Genomic DNA, 15,903 nt, shown 5'->3' on the forward strand with positions numbered 1-15,903 from the left:
AATTCATTTGGCCATGGTATAGATCTTAATTGGAGTGGAATTGAAAGGCAGGGGCATCCTCTGGAAAGACAATGCAGAATGAGGATTATACACCACAGCCAGCAGCACACACACAGATTGCCGACTCTGAATCTGAATCTGAGTCTCACTCGGACTCGGACTCTGACTCTGACATTTGTAGGTTGTAAGTAGTCGTTGTCCTAGTGGAGCTTCATGAATGGGTGTTGGTGTTCAGTACAACAAGTTGGAAGGCTATAGATTGCCATAACGACTAAAGATTACCCGCTTGTATGTGGAACTATCCAGACTTTACATTCCAGTCGTGGTGTACCCTCCTCTGGGGATATTCTAATGGGTACCAAAAACATAAGGCGCCCGCCCGAGTCCATTGTCTTGTCTGCAGCGAGTCTATCTTTCTATCTATCTATCTATCTGTCTGTCTATCTGTCTGTCTGTCTGTCTATCTGTCTGTCTAACTGTGTGGCTAACTATCTATCGATGCTGCAGCTTCAACTGCAATTGCAGTCATCCATTCGGCAGCTTCCCCTTGGTTCCTTGGCTGCTTGGCTGCTTGGTCCATGCAGCATCCTCCCCCTTGCTGATTAAATTTATGACCCAACTGCGTTCTGGTCGCCTCGCCATTTCAGATAAATGCGTCTGTACTTTCGACAATATGGACCATTGGACCATTATTGCAGAGGATCCTGGCCCCACCCCCCCCTCTCTCTAACCGTTTTGGGGGTCGAGTGTGGCACTCGCTCTCTCTCTCTGTCTCTGCCTCTCTATACCCACAAGGGGTCCGGTCTCATATGTTGCACTCGAACAAAAGTCTGCGGTTAAATTTACACATGCTGACCGCACATGCTGACCACAAGGTAAAACCCGATCCGCTTCGTCCGCAGTCGCCCGATGACGAAGTAGATAAGAATAATTTATGGTGATGCCCCTTCAGATACATTGCTTTGTGTGTGCATGAGTATGTGTGTGTGTGTGTGTGTGCAACATGCGAAAATTAGACATGCAGACAAATTTATTGGTCTCAACAAATCTTCATTCATTTTATTCCCAGTTGTGTGTTTTTTGCCGAGTCTTTCGCCTGGAATTTCTCTGTTGAGCTCTATTAAATTATTGTTTACAAAGTCCTCCTTTGCAGCAGGACCCTGCAGTTGACACTAAGAATGAAATGTGCATAAATTCGGAATGAATGAATGGAGCTGAATAATATATGCCATATACGGACGGACGTGTGTCTGTAGGGGGGTTAAAGGGTTAGAGCTCAAGACTTGACTTGTCTTCTCATGGCATTAGCTTTGGTGTTAATTATGTATTCTTGGATTTATTGATGGATTCGTATCAGAAATTCTTGTGAAGGCCTTTCATTTGAAGTTGAAATTCCGTTTCTTCTGCCATTTTTATATGTGCATTCTCTTGATTCCACATTTAATGCCATTCATTCTACAGATAGCAAACATTTCACCAACTTTCTGTTAGCCTTTTCCTCACTCTTTCTTTCTCTCTCTCTCTCTCTGTCTTCCTCTCTGTCTCTCTTTATTTTCTTTTGAGTGCTTTCAGCTGATGTTAGCTGTTTTGGCATTTTAATTTAAATGCCAGGCGAAATTATTATTATTTCCATTGCATAAATGTAGAATGTTGCCAGCCTGCTCCTGCTCCTGCCCCATCCGAGCTCCCTCGCTGCCTTAAGACTTGATGATAGTTGGGGATGAATCTCATGCTCTCATTCCCTCTGTCTCACATTCTTTCTCTGCATAAATCTGGTACTCTCTCTCTCTCTCTCTCTTCTCCCTGTGTGTGTTTTGGTGTGTGTGTGTGTGGCAGTAGCAGCTATGAAAATAATTTTAATAGCATTTAATTTACGCAAATTCCATTAAAAGCTTTTCACTTTTCACTTTACCCCATAATCTGATTATTTTGTGCGTTGTTTCGCAATTCTCTCGTTTTCTCTCTCTCTCTCTGTCTCGCTCTCTTACCCGCAGTACAGTTTTTTGCCAGCTGACAAATGTATTCTCACCGCGAGATTCTCCAAAGCGCACAGATATAAGCCAGTGCAGATAAATGCAATTAGTTACATTATCAAAAAGCAGCAACAAATAAAACAAGATGGAGTGTAATTAATAATGGGGGGAAAATTATTACGGGCCACATGCAAAGGGAAGTCGGACAAGACTTGAGTAATGAGGCTGGCCGGCTCTGAGGTTCATAAACCTGGCTGGTCAAAAGCCAACCGCAGACAAGTGGAGCAAAGGCCAAGGCAAAGGGCGAGGGCGAGGGCAAATCCCCTTCGAGAAATGGCCAACAAATGTGCGGTAAAGCGATTGTGTTTGCCCAGTACCTGCCACAATGACTCCGTGGGTGGGACACAGGGCGAAAGTTCAACATTTTGTGGCAACTTTAACCGGCAAATATTAACACGCTCTGAAGTGTGGAAGAGTCGAAGAGTGGGACGTCTCCCACATGTCTCTAAAGTGATATGTAAATTATTTAGAATATCCTCATTATTTTATTCATATTGTTGCATTTCCCCTACTTGCAGCTTAAGCTGCTGCAGCTTCCCCCCCCCCCTCCCCCAACTCCCACTCCCTCTATATATAGATAGACAGTAAGGGGGTGGGGGGGTGGTGGGGGGGGGGGGGGGTTGGAATTTATACGATTTTTATCTCTGTATTTTCAAATATATTTGAACAGCGCGCAAATTAAATGCAAACAGAATCCAAACACACACACACACACACTCACACACACACGCGCACTCAATGCAATGCAATGCACATTCTAAAGCCAAACCAAATCTGTGCAGATTTTACCCTGTTTTTTCAGTTGTTGTTGTTCCTATTGCTTTTTATGGAGTTTGTTTTTGGATCAAAGAGCGTAATTGAAAAGTGTTTGCCAGGGCCAAAGCCTTTGATACAGCCCGACATCACATCATGTGCATAAGGGCAAGCCAAAATGAGTTTCGAAAAACTAGAGGAAAATATAAATCGAAAAATAAGGAGATGTCCAATCCATTGAGTCGGGGTTTACGGGGTTGAAACAAAACGGAATTTTTAGGTATATAGTTTTTGCTAGAATAAAGCTATGCATGGATTCCATGTGGATTCGTGTTTTCTGTCATCTTAACGGATTTCCCTTCATTAGACACTTCACTGATTGCCAAAAGATCACAAACAATTCCCAATTATTGTAATCCACTTCAAATTCAATCAAAACTTTAACTTCTCCCCGCTCTCCTTTCCCCTCTCTCTCACTCTCCATCTCTTCCTATTTTAATGGCTGAACTGCATCAGAAAAGTCATGGAAATCGTAGCAATTATCCGGCAGCCAGCGCCCCACCATCCCACCAGGCTCTCCCAATATTCACATTTTCTGATCCCACCAGAAAGGCACAGACTTCGTCCCACAGAAATGTTACAAAAAAGAAATACCAGAAGCGATAGCAGGGGAGACATAGACAGAGTCAAAGAGAAAGCGAGAGGGAGCAGTGCAGAAGCAAAAAAAAGAGGAAATAATATTTACTTTTGCCATGACAATGTCGTTTCAGTGTCTCCAACGTGGCAAACTTTTTGATGGTGTGCCCAGTGCCGCAGTGGCAGTGCCACAGTCCATTCCAGATTATCTAAGGCCCAGTCAGGGGAGGGGAGGACCAGGGGCATAGTCGGGACTAGAGGCAGAAACAGGAATAGGGATAGAGATAGAGATAGGGATAGGGATGGGGAATGGGGGATTCTGTGGATTGGGTAGCGTGGCATGTCTCTGGCAACGGCCTGGTATTATTGGCTTCTGATTGGGGATTATGTTTTTAATTGACAAACTTGAATAGCTAACGACGTTGTCAGCAACATGGAAGAAGAACAATCGCCATGAAAAAAAGTGCCGACAAACGAATGCATAACAAGCAGGGCACCCCATAGACAGAGAGAGAGAGAGGGAGAACGATGACTGGAAAGAGATAGTCATTGGGATAGAGAAAGAGATAGAGATGGAGATGGAGATGGAGCTGGAGATTGGATATGTAAGCGTTGCCGGGATGACATTACATGGCATTGGGGGCACAGACAAGAGCTGCCTGTGCGGTGCCTCGAGTAGATTGCCTTTGAGGCACTCTCAATGCATCTGATTGCAGCTGGAAAATGCAAATTATGATCTGGCTTGATGACAACGAAGGAGTAAGTCAAAATATGCTAAGACCATGGAATGGCAATCAGCATGCAAGTGGTGGATAAACATACATACATACATATATGTATGAAGAAAATCTATGCAGATATTTCTTATGCAATTCCATGAACCAAAAATCAATCAAAATCAAATGAAAATTACATTATGCCGCCTCCTGATCCCTCGCTCTCTCACTCGCATTAAAATCGAATCATGTTTGATAAAGTAATGTTTCAAAAAAGGATCATCGATATGCCTGCCACTAAAGTGGTTTTGCACACACACACACACACACACGTGAAATCTGTTGACAATATTTACCTCAAACAATTACGTAATTAACAAAAGGTGTTGGCCAAGTTCTGCACAGCAGTTAACACACTCTAATCGGATTATGGCCATAAAACACCCACACACAAAAACACCAACACCAACACTAACACAGAGCGCCGCACCAGGTCACACCAGTGAATCCCGGGACAAGTCTCATGCACACATGCACTGGGAGCCCAACAACAACTAAGCCAACAAAACAAATTGGATAAACATTACGACAATTTGAACAATAATTCTGATTACAGAATTTGCTCCATCCCCTCCCCTCCTCTGCCACCGAATCCTCACCGGCCCGTCCTTGTTCTGTGTGGGATCCACTCTGGAAATTTGTGCAGCCGCAGATGCAATTAAATGCAAATCGATTTTGTTTGTTATTTGGGGGCGGTCGTTTAGTATACGAGTCACGCCCACATCCACACCCACACTCACAGCCACAGCCACAGCCACAGCCACACCCACAGCCTATAGCCTATAGCCCCACCCCAAAAGCTATGTATATATATGGTAGATGTGCTATAAAATGCAGGCGATGAGCTTTCCCTAGGCTGAAGGTTGCAGTTGAGTGACCGACCCGACCCGACCCGATCCGACCCAATCTGACCCGTTTCCTCACTTGCATTTATGATTTGTGTGTCTGTGTCAGTGTCTGTCAAACGGATTGCGACTGAGAGAATGCTCGAAACTAATTCCAGTAATTAATTGAAAATAATTGCGGCAAACATGCTCGTATTACAACTAATTTATCGAATTTATACAGCACAGAAAGAGGCGGGACTACCAGGGAAGAGGCGACCCTCACATTGATTTAGACTTTTGGCGCAGTCTTTCAAAAATTGCACAAAATTACTCGCACGTAAAACAATAAATTTTCATAATATCCCTTTTGGAGTAGCCCCGGCCCACACGTGTTGGCCGCGACCCTGACAGGCAGGCATGCAGGCAGGCAGGCAGGCAGGCAAGCATTCGGGCCACGTGTAAAGTGCAAAACTGCAGCATCAGCGAAATGGAGCTCCAAGTTGGGACCTCGTCAGAGCCAGAGCCAAAGCCAGAGCCCAGAGCCTAGTGGCAGGGAAAGAGAGATATAGGAGTAAGGATAGGCATGGATATGGTACTGGCACTGGAGCTGGTACTGGTACTGGGTGTAGGGTGGAGCCCAGTGGCATGGCTAGCTAAAGATTACCGTTATTTGTATGCAAAGCAGCAGGCCAAAACCGACAACAACAATGTAACAGGGAGGGGGGGGGGGGGGCAGAACTGCCATTCAATGTCAGGCCAAGAGCAGGAGATGCTGCAGCAGCACGAGCAGCAGAATCCGCTGCGGCAGGATGAGGAAACGAGGAGCAACAGAACGAGGAACGTGTTTCAATTTTTATGACATTTCAATGCAGTTTGTGTCAGCGAAACGGGTTCAAAATGGCCAACGGAAAGGGTTGCGAGGAACACTGAAAAACTCGTTACAATTTTGACAATTCAAATTTTGCCCGAGGCGGACCCCCCTTAGACCAAGGAAGAAACATGTTTCTGGACAGTTTGCCACAATTCAATTGAATTGTAAAAATGTTTCACAAAATATAGAAAACAAGAAACGGAAAAGAAAGCGAACAAGAATAAACGATTGCGGTGAAAAGTATTTGTAGATAGATTGCGCATACGCCATGTGGTGTCTGAAGTTCCTCTGAAGTTGTGAGGTCCAGTTCTGGCTAAGGAATTTCTTTCCTTTTTATTTGCATATCAAAGGAGCAGAGAACAGAGTTCACCTGGATTCCACTTATTATTTATGAATTGAACATCCTTCTGGCGATTGTGGTGGCGGAGAGTAAGAGTTTTTTTATGGTTTATTTATGAGCAGACTCCCTTTCGGATGGGATACCCTTTTGTGGGGGCTCGCTCTGGCATACCCTTTTGTGTGGCATGTCGTAAACATTCATTGGTTAATTCTCAACAGACTTTCGAGTGATTAGAGACAGACAAATAGCTTTTGTTGCGAGCGGTTTACAATTAACCAAAGGCTGCACTCAATTACATTCGCTTAGCCCAACAAAGAATCTGTTACGACTGATGTTGAAAGCCTCCCCCCACACACAATGGATAGTCGACCAATAAAGACAACTTTGTTGGCCAGCCAACCCGAGTGCAGTGGCACAATGAGGCCTCATACCGCCGCCTGGTTAATGGCATAATTTAATGACACTTCCTACACCATTAACAAGCAACACAATTTCTGATCCATAAACTTTCCGCTCGCACGCTCATTAAAAGAACATTAACAAATGTCGTTGCTGGCTCCACATCCAGTTGCCGTATCACTCATCGGGTTAATCATACGACTGTACACTCGTATGGGTATAACCCATTATCATTCATTTCTAGATTATATATTGCACCTGTCGAGAGGCCAAAACAAAACTCAAATGGCGCCTCATCAAGGCACAGGACTTAAGTGTACCCATAAATCCTTTCGGAGCCTCTCAACAGAAGCCGGGTCGCGTCGTCTGCATCGTCTGAGTCGTCGAGTCTCTCTTCGAGAACGTGACTTTCTCTTATGTGGAGGACAACAGGACTGCCGCCACTGAGTGGAGTGATAAATTAACGCATTAAAGCGGAGGCTCAGAGCTCCAATGGCATGGCATTTCATGGCATGGCATGGCTCGATGTCCTACTGCTTTTAATAACACAAATTGCAATCGAATCCAAAATAAAGAGGAACGAAAACGGAATGCGAAATGAGACACCACAAAACGTTAACTCAATTTGTTGAGAGAGTGGCTGTATAGAGGGGGCGGCGGGGACAAACTTAAAGCCTTGCATATATAAGCGAAGACTTCCCATTAAATATTAACAATTGTTAAGGACAGTGTCCACTCCACTCCACTCCACTCCACTCCATAGAGAAAATTGTATGTAGACCACTCCGGAGGTAGATAGAGCAAGGGTTAGACATCCGCAAATAGTCGCTGGGATCAGAAATTGTTGGCAAAATTCCACACTACGAGATATACTGCTATGAACTACAGATACAGATACAGATACAAATAGTTTCCATCATCAAACAGCATCATTTTCCGGGACCGATACGGATGCCTGCCACTGTCTCAATGTCTCACTGTCCGCTTTTTTCCTGGCCAAATATCGTGTGCACCTGTGTGCAATGAAATCGAAATCAAAGAACACATACCATCCATCCAGCAAAATGGGCAAACAATGAAATAGTTGGTTGGGCAAATGTACGAGTAAATAAACCAACCGTACGGATACGAAATATATCAATACACCCCCGAACTAAGCAAAGTTTAAATACCTCTGGCAACAACGGCACGGCCCAGCCCGGCCCGGCCCCTTGCTGCAGCTTGCTGTGGGTTGCAACAGAGAGAATGTTTGGCAAAAAAGTGATATAGCGAGAACTAAGCGAAGAAGAGCAAAGATATATGTATGTAGTGAGAAAATATAAGAGAGGAATGTCTGCCCGCAGCAGTAGCAGGGAGCAGGAAGCAGGGAGCAGGGAGCAGGAAACCTACAACCAACCAACCAACAGCTGAAGCTTCTGTTGGTATGGGTTGCCTGCCTCCCTCTGTTGCTGCCTCAATGGCTGCCTGGTTTAGTGGCAAACTGATTGACGCCATGTCTTTTGATTTCCCTCGTGTGGGCCTCATCAACGCACTTGAGGAGTAGACCCCACCATCATGAGGAAGAGTATGAACTGAGATCCTTTTTCCACTGGGCGTGCCCCATATGTGACACTCAATGTGGCATCATTTGATGACCCGAAACTAGGTCAATGCGCAATGGGAAGCGATTGGTAATGGGAAAGAGAAGAACCAAAAAATAATTGAGATAGTTTGTTAGGAGAAGTGTAGAGGATTTCCAGTTTAAAGATCTTTAAGATTTCTACCCAAAATTGTGGATATTTTAGAACCTATTTTTCCGTACTAAATACCAAAGATTAAAATTCATTATCCTAAAAATCCCTTGTGCATTTATTCCACAATTAAATCCACAAAATTGAGCCTTTAATTCGCTAAAACCCAAAAATTGAATACTAATAATTTATTAGTTCTACAGCCATTTTATGATTATTTAACACACAAATTTCGCAAATAAATTTTGCCCCAAATCAACAGAAACGATTTTAATTTAAATACAGCCATTTTTCATTCAACGAAATTTCCATGGAAACATGAAAATAGCCCCACAGCCGCCACCTTTTTTGTGTGTCTGTGTTTGTGTGATAATCTGATTGTAATGCAAAACTGATAAACTGATGAAATTTAGCAGATACAGAGATGCAAAGATGGAAATCAACGTGCAACTTGTTGCAGCAGAAGGTTCTTCTTTCTCTCTCCCTCTCTCTTTTAAATCTCGACTGAAATTGCATTGGATCCCGATGCAAATTCAATAAATTAGGCCTTAATTTACATACAAACGGGCAAAACAGAATTGTAGGCCAGAAGTGACTTTCCATACCATCTGTTCGCAGAAATGGAAATATTTGCCTTTGCCTTAAACCAAAATGATTCCAATTTGTAAAATGACAATGCCCAGAGGGATTTTCGCTTTTCGAGGAAAAGCGGACGGGGCTGAAAGGGCGGAGGAGCGGAAAAGCAAATCCGCAGCAAACTAAACCAAAGTCGTCTCCAGGATATTAACACTCTCTCTTCTGTCCCGCCTCGCATTTAATGTCTAATTGCATTTGCATATTCTGATAATATTCCAAAAGGGAAATGAAAGTGGCAAATGCATTTTCCGTTCTCCGTTCTCCTCATCCGAGATATCCCATTTTCCCACCCATCGGGTTGGGGGTGGTATGGTATGGAGTGGTGGCGGGAGGTGTTAACGCGATTCTCCTAAGCTGCCAACGGAAATTTAATTGCATTCAAGTGAGAGAAGAAATTCCATTTAATTATTGCGATTAACCATAATTATTTATTAGTTTTTGCGTAATTTGCAACATGTGCAGACAATTAGTGGTCGAATCAAATCGAATGATTGGCCAGCCAAGGAAGCCATAACATGGCTAATCAGTTTTGTGTTGGGATTGATTCGGGCCCAAATCAATTTCGGAAATAAATGGAATATTAGCTTCACAGGAAATGGACATAATGAACGCCATATCAGAGGGATAATAACAGGCATGTTTAATAATTTCGATATTTTCGTATAATTTTTTTTGTTTTTTTTTAAATTGTATTCTTTAATTTATTTTTGTATGTAAAACCTGTATAAATTTAGTACACGCTAACTACATCCTCTTTGACTTTGACGCGTGGCTCCACCTACAGGCGCCACTTAAAAGCGGCCATAAATGGAACCATTTTTAAGAGTGCTCGCTAACGGCCTCCAGTTTCCACGTTAGCCAACACCCAAACTACAAAAAGTAAAATCTAGCCAAGCAGCAACTGTTTGTAAAATTCTTTAAAATATTTGTAAAATCTACACTAAAGCAATATAAAATGGCCGCTAAAGAAGCAAGCACTGCGAACAAGGTGTTCCAGAACGTAAGTGCCACTGAATCATCCGCTGGAGCTGCCCAAACAGCTGGCGGCGACAAGTAACCTCACTTTGCGGTGACTCCTACACATCTTTTCCATCGTTCGCAACCCACAGCACGATGATGTACACATTTCCTTAAAGGATCAGCAAGGCATCAATCGCTTTGCCAAGTACAATGCTCGCATGGATGAAATCAAGGTAGAGCTGGACGTGAAGAAGAACGAGCTGAAGTGCGTGGAAGAGGCATTAGACGAGATTGAGCTGTTCGACGAGGACGAAGACATTCCCTTCCTGGTGGGAGAGGTATTTCTGTCCCACAAGTTGGGCAAGACACAGGAGCTGCTGGCAGAGACCAAGGATATGGTCATTAAAGAGATTGCCAGCATTGAGGCTAAGGCCAAGGCAATCAAAGTGGAAATGGACGAGCTGAAGGCGCATCTCTACCATCGCTTCGGTAGTAACATCTCGCTGGAGAACGAAGACTAGGCGCAGCCCCACACCCAGTCTTCAGTTGAAAACAATTCTCTGGCATTTACCATTTACAAAATAGAGTACATTTAATTTAAACTCAACGAATACGAATGCTCTTTCTTCCCTTTCCCTTTCACTACAGCACTAAGAAGTATATAATCAGTCCGATAATCAGTAACGTGACCAGCATTCCCCCCAGAAATATCTTCCGATCCTCCACCAGCCGGCGCTCTATCAGCTTCATTGTATGATTGGACAGACCCAGAGTGCTCCCAATGGCCTGGATGCGCTTGTGCGCTCCGCCAAGTGTCATGCGCTGCGATATGAGACTCTCGAGTATGCCACTGCCCGACGAGATCATGTCGTCCACTCCTCTGTGAGCACTACCCAGCTGCGTATGGTGCTGCAGATCATAGTCCAGCTGCAGGCACGTCTCCTCCGGTTGCGTGCTGTTGGCACTGAACCGATGGTTCAGCAGCTGCTCACGCTCCGAGATCTCCTGCTCCCGGCGTTGCCGGCGGTCCTTGGCATGCTGCAGCGATGTCTGCAGGTGTCTGAGGTCGTACTTGAGCTGATCCACGCGTAGCTTCGAGCTCTGACGCTGCGATGGCGGCATCTTGAAGAGCAGCACATCCAGCCGGTCGCAATTGCTGGTGGATGTGGCGAAATTATAGCGGGAGGTCTATGCAATAGGACTCAAATGACTCACGAATTGGCTTGCGTTATTTTCAATTGAATTGAGTTTTCCACGTCAAGCGCCTCCTGGGTACTAATTTGGCCGACCCGCTGAAAGGCATGCTCGATTTCCTTGACGGTGTTATTCGTTTGATGGTACAGGGATTCCATGGCGAATGTTATAGTGCTCCTGCATTAATAGAGTGCCACCTGGTTGCCAATATATTAATAATTTATATGGAAAAGTACTCGTTCATTTAAAAAGCTGACGCGTTGCAGTTTGCGGCAGAGCAGCTGTCACGCGTTCTGGTATTTGCGCATGTTTGTTTTGGTATTTAACGCGTTGCCTTTGCCAGGGGACATATTTATTTATTGTACACGATCTATTTGAATTATTGCTTCGAATTGTTCAAGCACAAATCGAACCATAATTTTGTTAGAAAATTGCTTTTCTTTTGGGGCCTTTTATATACAATTAGCGTACTGTTTTAGTTTTAGTAAGTTTTTTTCATGTGTTTGGTATATTTTTGCCAACGTTTAGCCCGTTGTGGACCAGTAGGTATAAAAATACACTACACAAAAATAATGAAGCTGAAAGAATTTTAGTGCAGTTTAGTTGAAAGATATCGTGCTCGTTTTTTTTTTAGTAAAGGGAAAGGATGGATTTTTAAGATGAACTAGCATGAAGCATTATTTTCCTCGCTTTAACTCAAGTTTTACACCGGCTTAAATAGAAGGCGGCTAAGTGGGTTAAGTTCATCCAATCCTGATGAATGAAACGTGAGCACGCGCGGATTACTGACATCGAGTAAAAGGAAAGTTACCAGTCGTCCTTTTTAGGCATTTTTGAATCTGAGTATCGAGCTTAAATCAGCTGAGAAAAGCCATTTATGGATTTTAGATTTCAGTATTTCATTGCATGTTAATGTTTTTATACGGTCACACTTATTTTCTTGCCGTCACACTGTTAACATCCACAATGGCGAATACATCAAGTACCGGCGTTGGTAAGAAAATAATTGTTAAAATAACTATTTGCAAAGGAATAAACCCATCAAGCAGGTGCGAAAATATACTGGCAATATGTGAGCCACATTTCTGACGCGTTAAAATCGGTTTTTCTGGCGAAAGAAGCGAAAAAACGCCACCCTGTCGCCGTCTCTGCGGCCAGGGCCGTGTGAAAATTGAAAAGAAAGCAGAGGCAAAAACAGGCACTGCGAAAGCCGATAAAAGACAGGCCGCGAGTGCGGTGTGATTATAATTTCTTATTGGATTGATCAGGGCCAGCCACGCCGCTCTGTCTGGTGCTCAAAACTCCAGTTCAAATGCAAGAATTGCAGTAATTTCGCTTCGTGACTTGACAGTTTCGGTCGACGACACCCCCTCTTGCCCGTCGTCGCCGCTTGCCCTTTGCTGTGTTCCTTTTTACTTGTTTTTTTCTTCCTCTTCCGCACCGCACTCTGGCGTTCCGTGCGTTTTTCACTCTGTCGCTGCTGCTGCTGCTTCTGCTGCTGGCCAATCTGCTTCTTTTTTAATTAAATTAGCTGCAAATTTCATTTGCTTGAAATTGTTTTTGCAAATGCAAAAATTATGTCTGCAATTGGGGTGGGGTGGGATGGGGTGGTAGCCGGACCTGACTAGGTTCTCCCACCACACCCTTCCTCTATTGGGATATGATTTTATTTCGTGTTTAGTCTCTTTATAATTTTTTTCTTTGCTCTGCACCCTTCAAACATACGAAAATGCGTGCAAAGAGTCACACGGGCGAAAAGAAAAACAACGCAAAGAGCAAACAACAACAGCAGCGGTAGCGGTAGCAGCGGCAGCAGCAGCAGCAGCAGCGGCAGCAGCAGTAGTAGTAGCAGCAGCAGCACGTCCCCATATGACCCCGACCGTAGGTGGCGTGGTGAGCGCAGGGCATAGGCATAGGAAGGGAAGCAGAAAACACGCTGCTGGAACGTCGTCGATTGACGACGGACGGCGGTGTTGTGTGTGAGCCATCATTTTGAGTTATTTGCAAAAAGTTTTCAATGGAAATTTATTATGTCATCGATTTGATTCGAGCTCTTGTTCTTTCTTGCAGTGGTGCCACGAAATTTCCGCTTACTGGAGGAGCTGGATCAGGGCCAGAAGGGTGTAGGCGATGGCACCATCTCGTGGGGTCTGGAGAACGACGATGATATGACGCTCACCTACTGGATCGGCATGATCATTGGTCCGCCTAGAGTAAGTGTCCTTCCTCCTGCAAACGACCGAAAGATTGGTTCCGATTTGAACCATTTTCATGTTGGATACGTCACTTGATAAGACCCATGCACGGACGCTTCTTATCAGTTCTTTCGGTTGGATTATTGAAATTTTATCGTTTTGATTGCGTAAATTGCGAGAGTGTAATGAAAGTTAGCAAATTTCATATTTTCCGACTGATTAATGTCGTCAATGAGTAGAGAATCTGTACATGTTAGCTATGTAGCTGGTAGGAGTAGCTCTATATCAATAAGAAAGAGAGCGAGATATGTTGTAAAAGTCACTGGAAGAAGACACTGTGATCTATTATCTGTTATGGACTCAGTAAAGATAAAGTATGCCAAGGATATAGATTGTATAGATTGCCAGAAATATTCTCCTTCCAAATGATAAATAATTCACTCTCAGATATGAATAGTTCAAGAGATCTTACATACAACTATCTAAAAGTCGTTAGAGTCGTTTAGAGCATTACATATATGAAATTGCAATCGCTGTTTGGGATCTCCTACACTTTGCAACTCAAGGCTATACAAACACGATCCTTCTGCTTAGTTTCAACTCATAAATATGCAATAAATATTTGCACAGTCGTGGAATGTTGCGCGCGCCATTGCATGATTCATCGGGAGACCTCTCCAAAGCAGAGCAGAGCAGAGTCTGGCTGCAACAAGGCTAAGGGGACGGGGGCTGGGCTGATGGCTGACTCATCGACACTTGCCATGACCGTAATTACAAACCGTTTTAAGAGTTGAATGGATTTGTTTATAGTGGAGAGCAGAGCTCACTTGCTAACTTGGGAATTGGATAATCTTTTGCTTGCAGACACCATTTGAGAATCGAATGTATTCACTAAAGATTGAGTGCAACGAACGCTATCCGGATGAGCCGCCCACGCTAAGATTTTTAACTAAAGTTAATATTAATTGCATTAACCAGAACAATGGCGTGGTAAGTGAAAACACAAAACACAATTGCAATTGCAATTATAATCAATTATACTATACTGAATAATAACTGAATGGAATTCCCACAGGTTGATCATAGATCAGTGCCCATGTTGGCCCGGTGGAGTCGTGATTACACTATAAAAACGATGCTGCAGGAAATCCGTAGAATTATGACCATGAAAGAGAACCTGAAGCTGGCACAGCCGCCAGAAGGAAGCTGTTTTTAGTCGACAACATCCAGCAAACAACACCAACAGCAACCCCGGCAGATGCAGAAACAACCAGAGCCAGAGCCCCCACAGACACACTCACAGCAGAGCAACACCAGCAAACAATATCAGCCGGAATCTATACAGCCATGAATCTATACAGAAGCAAGCTGTGTGTGGCATGCGCCTCTGATCTGCGGCAGCCGCGGAGATGATTGAGAAGATGATGAATGAGAAGCGAGTGGTTATGTGGCCCGTTGATGCTTGCAGCAACGGCAACCAAAAACCAAATGCAAGTTATACTATAAGTAACAAGATCAGCAAAGCAAACAAACACGTCACTATAATGGTCGTGGTCGTCGTCCCTTCCGTCATAAACTACTGTCATCATGTGTTTGGTTACTTTACTTCTACTCCCCAAGCCATCCACCCAGCCAGCCGGCCAGCGAGACCCCACAGCAACAACAACAACAACAACAACAACGATCCTCCCTTCTTAGCTAAGAAACAAAAACCACAACAGAACCACAAAACCAGCAAGAAGTAGAACACACAACAACAACAAAAAGCCTACGAAAAACGAACCGAAGTTCAGTTTATTATTTAATTACTTCACTCACGCGCATACACAGAGTTTTTCAACAAAATAAATACAAAAGGAGAGGAAAGTAAATCCGTAAAAAAGTAAGCGTAAAAGTAAACGTAAACTAATCGAAAAGCAGAGAAATGAAAAGAAAAGAGAAGAGAAGAGAAACAGGCAGGCAGGCGCATGCATTTCTAAAACGAGAGATGGATGAGCAGCAGCCCGGATTCTTTGAGAGGAGATGCGTAATTATTGTTTTTTTGCCTAAACTAAAAATTTATTAATTATATACATAAAACAAAATATATATATTAATTTAAATAAAACAAGAAACAACAACCAATCGACGAGAACTTTCTGTAGAGCAATCCGAAAAAGGATCTCGAAAATCAATCATTTTGAGTTGATTTGAGTTTTGAATTTGAAAGTAGTAGTATCGTCTGCCACCCACTCGAGTGGGTGGGGGTCGAGAGAAAACACAATTTTAATATCTTTTATATATGTATATATATATATATATATATTTATATATATATACGAGTATATCGAAAGACACAACAACCACAAACAGACACACACACACACTATAAACTGATGAGAAAATCGAGCGGAACGATGATTAATATAATACTTTAATTTAAGCTTCAAAACAAAACAATTAATCCAATAAAAGAATGCTCCAAAACCCCTGAATATTGGTACAGATCCGTTGAGATTTTTTGCGAGTCTCTTATTCGAGATTCTTCAACAAATGACAACTGATCCAGCCAAG

At 43.4% G+C, this 15,903-nt stretch overlaps 3 protein-coding genes across 3 annotated transcripts; 2 read left to right on the forward strand and 1 right to left on the reverse strand.

Moving 5' to 3' along the window:
- The first annotated feature begins 9,848 nt into the window (after positions 1–9,848).
- Positions 9,849–10,572, forward strand: LOC108151480 (probable prefoldin subunit 4). Its single transcript, XM_017280114.2, has 2 exons — positions 9,849–10,001; positions 10,111–10,572. Exons 1-2 carry the CDS (start codon positions 9,957–9,959, stop codon positions 10,480–10,482), a joined length of 417 nt encoding a protein of 138 aa, XP_017135603.1. The 5' UTR covers positions 9,849–9,956; the 3' UTR covers positions 10,483–10,572.
- On the reverse strand, positions 10,528–11,468 carry LOC108151478 (probable Golgi SNAP receptor complex member 2). Its single transcript, XM_017280111.2, has 2 exons — positions 11,177–11,468; positions 10,528–11,117 (listed from the first exon to the last, which is right to left on the reverse strand). The coding sequence occupies exons 1-2, from the start codon at positions 11,311–11,313 to the stop codon at positions 10,604–10,606; spliced, it is 651 nt and encodes a 216-aa protein (XP_017135600.1). The 5' UTR covers positions 11,314–11,468; the 3' UTR covers positions 10,528–10,603.
- A 575-nt stretch (positions 11,469–12,043) lies between these two features.
- On the forward strand, positions 12,044–15,286 carry LOC108151479 (ubiquitin-conjugating enzyme E2 variant 2). Its single transcript, XM_017280113.2, has 4 exons — positions 12,044–12,149; positions 13,226–13,368; positions 14,215–14,340; positions 14,426–15,286. Exons 1-4 carry the CDS (start codon positions 12,062–12,064, stop codon positions 14,564–14,566), a joined length of 498 nt encoding a protein of 165 aa, XP_017135602.1. The 5' UTR covers positions 12,044–12,061; the 3' UTR covers positions 14,567–15,286.
- Positions 15,287–15,903: the final 617 nt, after the last annotated feature.

The sequence above is a fragment of the Drosophila miranda genome, chromosome XR (genome assembly GCF_003369915.1).
Source record: "Drosophila miranda strain MSH22 chromosome XR, D.miranda_PacBio2.1, whole genome shotgun sequence".
Classification (NCBI taxonomy): domain Eukaryota; kingdom Metazoa; phylum Arthropoda; class Insecta; order Diptera; family Drosophilidae; genus Drosophila; species Drosophila miranda.